The sequence below is a fragment of the Myotis daubentonii genome, chromosome 12 (assembly GCF_963259705.1).
Source record: "Myotis daubentonii chromosome 12, mMyoDau2.1, whole genome shotgun sequence".
Lineage (NCBI taxonomy): Eukaryota > Metazoa > Chordata > Mammalia > Chiroptera > Vespertilionidae > Myotis > Myotis daubentonii.
Genome location: NC_081851.1, coordinates 10,570,596 through 10,576,595, shown reverse-complemented (window position 1 = coordinate 10,576,595; position 6,000 = coordinate 10,570,596). Strand labels below are relative to the sequence as shown.

At 51.3% G+C, this 6,000-nt stretch overlaps 1 protein-coding gene across 2 annotated transcripts in view; it reads left to right on the top strand.

Annotated features, from left to right (window-relative positions):
* The first annotated feature begins 3,536 nt into the window (after positions 1 to 3,536).
* Positions 3,537 to 6,000, top strand: part of FHL2 (four and a half LIM domains 2) — a 46,096-nt gene continuing 43,632 nt past the window's right edge. Inside the window, exon 1 of one of the 2 annotated variants that reach the window (XM_059658941.1) lies at positions 3,537 to 4,065. In XM_059658941.1, coding sequence (XP_059514924.1) covers positions 3,947 to 4,065 — 119 coding nt within the window. In that variant the 5' untranslated portion in view covers positions 3,537 to 3,946. Of the gene's footprint in view, positions 4,066 to 4,712; positions 4,877 to 6,000 lie in introns of those variants that run through there. The other variant, XM_059658939.1, reaches the window with a different exon arrangement.

Here is a 6,000-nt window from a genome sequence, read left to right as displayed (position 1 = left end):
ATTATAATCAATTACAAAGCGTGTGATGTTACATTTTAAACAATTCTTCTGCAATCCATTCATTCATTATTATATTTATTAAGCACATACTATGTGCCATGCACTATAGTTAGGTCTGGGGAATACAATGGTATACAAGATAGAACTTTTCAAAATTCATGTTACCAGAATGCTTTATGAAATTTTCATTTTTTAATAGTTTGTTCTTTGATTAAAATTATTCAGGAAAATACATATGCCATTAAGCCCAGAATTGCATCTCTTCTTTCTCTACTTCTAGCAAACCTCCTATTGAGTTTCTATAAACTCAGTTTAACAAATTTGTTTCGTATTTTTCTTAAAGGAGCATGTATTTTGTTAATTGTTTATTTTTGAATGGATGACACATTTATATAATCAAAATTTAGAAGAAACATTGGGTATCAGCGAAAACTAATCTTGCTTTCACTCAATACCCGCAGCCCCAGATCTCCCCAGAGGCAACCACATGAACTGTGCTGTTGTCTCCCTCTTTGTTCTTTGTTTATTAGCACCAACAGGTTTTGCTTTCTGCAGAGTGTTCGCTACTTTTCTTTTCGTTGCTATATCTTGAAGATCATGTGAAATCAATCAGTGTAGCTACCTCTCTCTTGTTAACAGATGCACATAGAAATAATTTTTAAATGTACCGTAGGGTCTTTAAGTAGGCCCTGTTGATGAGCATGTAACATGGTCCAGTATTTTACTATTACAAACAATTCTACAATGGCTCCTCCCCTATATATCTCAATCTACACATGAGCAAGCCAATCTGTAAGATAATTTGCTGTAAGGGGAAATGTTGGATTACGGGTAAATGGTATATATAGTTATACTTTTGAAAATATTCATTATGGAATTTTTCAAGCCATACAAAAGGAGCTAGACTAGTATACTGAACCCCACATACCTGTCACCCACGTCAATGGTCACCTTTAATCCATGGCTGATACTATCCTATATAATAAATGGCTAATATGCAATTTGTCCCCTTGACCAGGAGTTCAACCAGGAGTTCGACCAGGGGCAGGGCCAGCTGGTCAACCACCCACAGCCCCTCCCCCCGGCCAGCCCAGCCGAATCAGCCTCTATCGGGGTGGGCCAGCCGGACCCCACCTATGCATGAATTCGTGTACCAGGCCTCTCTGTATATATATATATACATATATATATATATACGTGTATAGAGAGAGAGAGAGAGGCCTGGTGGCCTCTAGATAGATGATAGATGATAGATAGATAGATAGATAGATAGATAGATAGATAGATAGATAGAAGGAAAAAAGCCCGGTGCACAAAATTCATGCACTCGTGGGGGGGGGGGCGCGGTCCATCACCCAGCCTGCACCCTCTCGCAGTCCGGGAACCCTCGGGGGATGTCCGACCGATGCCTTAGATGGGGAGCCGGCCTAAGCCGGCAGTTGGACATCCTTAGCACTGCCGTGGAGGCAGGAGAGGCTCCCACCACCACCCCTGCACTTGACAGCCGTAAGCCTGGCTTCTGGCTGAGCAGCGCTTCCCCTGTGGGAGTGCACTGACCACCAGGGGACAGCTCCTGCATTGAGTGTCTGCCCCCTGGTGTCAGTGCACGTCATAGTGAGTGGTTGAGCGGTCTTAGCATATCACTAGCATATTATGCTTTGATTGATTGAACGGCCAACTGGATGACCAGATACTTAGCATATTAGGCTTTTATTATATAGGATATATAATGTTATGTCTGCTCTGCAAGTCAAATTATTTTGAGCTAACCCCAGACATAATGTTACTTCATTGGTAAATGTTTTGGCACTACTTCTGAAAAGTAGGGGCTTTAGAAATGTGTGTGTAACTTCATTATCAACCTAAATTAAATTAATAATAGTTTGTTAATTTATTAACCCCAGATTGTCTCACGAAAATTTATCTTTCAAATAGTCTGTTCTTTGATGCAGAACCTAACTTAGGTCCATCCATTCACTGCAGTTGGTTAAGTTTTTTCTTAATCTTTTGGTTTCCTCCTCCATCTCTCTCTCTTTTTTCTTTCTTTCTTTTATAACATTATTATAGAAACTGGGTAAATTTGCTTCCAAAGTCTAGATTTTATTAACTGTATCTTCATAGAGTCATTTAATATGTTCCTCTATTCTTTAGGTCAAAGGTGAAATACAAAATTTAATCGCAGAACTTCTTAAAATAATAATAAAGAAAATACAACACATCAGAATCTGTATGGTACAGTTAATGCAGTTATTAGAAGATTTATAGAACCAAATAACTATATCAGTAACAAAGAAAATGAAAACAAATGAATTAAAAACATAACTGAGAAAACTAAACAAAATAAAGTTAACCAAAAGAAAGAAGATAAATGCAGCAACTAATGTTTCAATAATTTTTAAACTTGTTTTTTAGTCGCATCATTTGAGAATTAGAAAATCATTTTATAATTTGCAACTATATAGATAACATGTCTAGATATTATCAGAGAGATAAGTTTTTCCACACACTTTTATCTGAATTTCAAGATGCTTGACTGTCAGTGGAAATTCAGGTTAGGAGACCATACTTCCGTTCTTGGTGAAAAGTTAGGGGCTCGGGGAGGAATGGGGGGCAGGCTGGATTCCTCACATCCAATTCTGTCTGGGCTGTGTCTTGGCCCCTGGCAGGCGATGGAGTGGCCGTGGGAGGAGGGGCGTTTCATATCCTGTAAGAGACTTGCCTGGCTCTGCCACCTGACAGACTCCCATTCAAATCTCAGCGGCATCGTTACTGACGGGAGGCAGTGCGCCCACCTCTGACATGGTCCTCACCGTAACATCCCTGGCCTCAAAGGGCTGAGGATCAAGCAAGGTGCCGCACAGAACGAGTGCCCAGTAAGTGGGAGCAATGAGTTGCGTGTTGCATGATGGAGACTGTGTGTGTGTGTGTGTGTTGGGGGTGGGAGTCTGAAATATCTCCAGACATTGAGCGTCAACCAGGAGAAAGCAATGCAATCGCTCTCCCTTCTCTGTGGCCCACTGCGTGTTAAGCACACACACACACACACACACACACACACACACACACACACACACACACACACACACACACACACACGGCTGCCCCAGCCTTTCTGCTGTGCCTTCCTTCCAGCCCGTCCCCACCGCTGCCTGCGCTGCAGCCTGGCCAGCTCCTGGAGAACAGAGTCTCTCTCCGGATGCGCTGCTCCCTCGCCCAGGCCTGGCCGCCTGCGCCCGCTCCGCAGGGTGCCGGTGCCCCTGTCCCCGCGCCTGTGCTCGGTGCCCCTGCCCCTGCGCCTGTGCTCGGTGCCCCTGTCCCCGCGCCTGTGCTCGGGAGGCCTTCTCTCCGCATCACCTTTGTTTTCCTCGCCCAGAGAGGGTCAGAGCACAGAACCTCTCAACAGGCCGTCGCCCCGGCAGTGCTGGGCTGGGACCTCTGTCCCCTCTCCAGCAGAACAAAGAACTTGGCTTTATTCATTCGTTTGGGCCATTTTCTGGGTTCATTTCCTGGCAGAGTTGGGCCTGCGGGGTGAGGCGGACAAAAAGCCCACCTTGCAAATGCCTCTCGGGCGCCTGCCTCGTGCCCTCAAAGGCCCGAGAAGTGGCCGTTCCACCACCCGCCTCTCGCTGCGCCCTCTGGGCTGGGCCTGCCTCTGGGTGGGGGAACCCCGCAGATCCCTACCACCCCCCGCCCCGGGTCCCAGGTCGCCCCAGCGCTGGCCCGGGGCCCTCCACCAAACTACCCCCGCGAGCTAACGCTCAGGACGAAGCTCCACGTCACCCGTGCGCCACGCACCCAGGGGAGGAAGAACAGCGAACCAAGTGGGGTCCGCGCGCTGGCGCGGCCCCGGGAGGCCAAGGGCGCTCGCCGGCGCCCCCGCACCCGCTGCTGCGCGCCAGCCGCTCCCGGCGCCGGGGAGGCGTGCGCCGCCTCCTTATATGGTCAAATGACACCGGGGTTCGCCGGGCGGAAGGCTGCGCTCCAGTCGCCCGGCAGCGGAGCCGCGGAGCAGCCACGCCGGACTCCCGCCCGCCCCGTCCCGTCCCGGAGCGCCCGCCGCCCGCGGTGAGTGCCGCCCTCCCGGCCACCGGAGGGAGACGGGCTCCAGCCGCACCGCTGGGGACAGGGAAGCCAAGCCACGGGGGAGACCCGGAGAGGGGCGCCGAGCGCGGGGGAGACCCGGAGAGGGGCGCCGAGCGCGGGGGAGACCCGGAGAGGGGCGCCGAGCGTAGGAGAGACCGGGAGAGGGGCTCCGAGCGTGGGAGAGACCCGGAGAGGGGCGCCGAGCGCGGGGGAGACCCGGAGAGGGGCGCCGAGCGCTGGGGGGAGATCCGAGGACAAGGGAGCCGGGCCACGGGAGAAACCCGAGAGACGGGGAGCCGAGCCGTGGGGGAGATCGGGGCGCGGGGGCTCTGAGAGGTGGGGGAGGCCGGGGACGGGGAGCCGAGCGGTGGGGGAGAGTCAGGGAGAAGGAGACTGATCCGTGGTGGGGAGGCCTTGGAGGTACTGCAGCCTGGGGGGACCCGCCCCCGCCCCATCTTTGGAGGGAGAACCGCAGTTTGCGTCCAGGTCAGATAGGTCTCCGCGGGGCAGAGAGCAGGGCTGTGCCACCCACGGGCGGGTCCCAGGTGGAGAGGTGGCGGCTCCCCACCGGAGGCCGACTCTGCCCCCACCTGTCTGTGCGGGTGTCTGAACCTCCGCCTTCGGTGGAAAGAAGTGGAGCCTGCATGTGGCCTCACGCATTAACTTGTGCAGAAATTGAAAAACTAAACCCCTGGGTTATCAAAATCGGCCACTTTAAACGAAAAGAACCTCTCATCTTAAGGTGCGCCTCTGTGACATCTCAGCTTACCTGGAATTGCCAACAGAGAGAGGGGTACATGCCGTTTCCTCTTAAATGAACAACCCGTTTCCTCTCAGATCCACTCTGGGTTCCTGTGGAAGGGAGCCGGGGACGATGGGGCGCCTGCACCCATCCTGTAGGATCACCGCCCTGTGCGCTTACAATCAGGAGGTCTGTGTTCAGACACAAGGCAAAGCCTCCGCTCCTTTGGCGCTGCCTCAGTTTACCTGGTTTTGAAGTAACGCGTCAGAAGGAGGCTTTTCTGTCCTGAAGGGGATATAGACCAAGAAACAGCCGAGGCAAGTCTTAGACGCACTGGGACTCTGGTCGAACCATTAAAGTTCCATGAAACCAAAGTCGATGAAGGACACTTCACCTGTATTTATATAAAAACGGTTTCCACCGTGGTTTTAGATTTAGCCAGTGCCTCAGTTTCCTCAGCTGGAAGCAGATTCGACAGTGTCTTGTTTGCAGGGCTGTTTTCGAGCCTGCCATGGTGAGCAGTGTGTTCGTATTTGATGTTATGTTTGTTTTACAGATAAACAGAAGCACAGAGAGGTTACAGTGACTTGGTTAAGGTTTCCCACCCGTAAATGCCCGTGGTCCTGAGACCTGAGCCCAGATAGCGTAACTCAAGAGCTGGAGGTCTAACCACTAAGCTATAGGCACACCTGGATATGCATTGAGGTTGCATGCTTTGACCCAAGATTACTTGTGAACTCACTTCCAGAACGGGAAGAACTCTAACTGGCAGACAGAAATGCCCAGTGGGATATGGAAAAGAATGAGACGGGGCCTCAGGAGGCCTGGGTTCGATTCCTGCTGGCACCAGGGTCGGTTCCCCAGCCTCCCTCCGAGCTCAGGCTGCCTGTTAGTCGGCCAGGGGGCTGGAGTAGGAAAATTTCTCTGACTCAGATGCCACGCTTGGGTGAACACAGGGATCTCGGATACTTCCTGTGTCGTTTCATTAGGAGAATTTTCCGAAGCTCGTTTATCAGATGGAATTATACTGAGAGGCCACTTTCTCAAGATGACCACCTCGAACAAAATGCATGGGCTCTTCTCAAGCACCTCCGAGCCTGCTCTCCCAGGAGACCACGCTGGCCCTGTGATTTGGGTGGGGGAGGGGGGGTCGATGAATTGGCTCTGTTGTACTA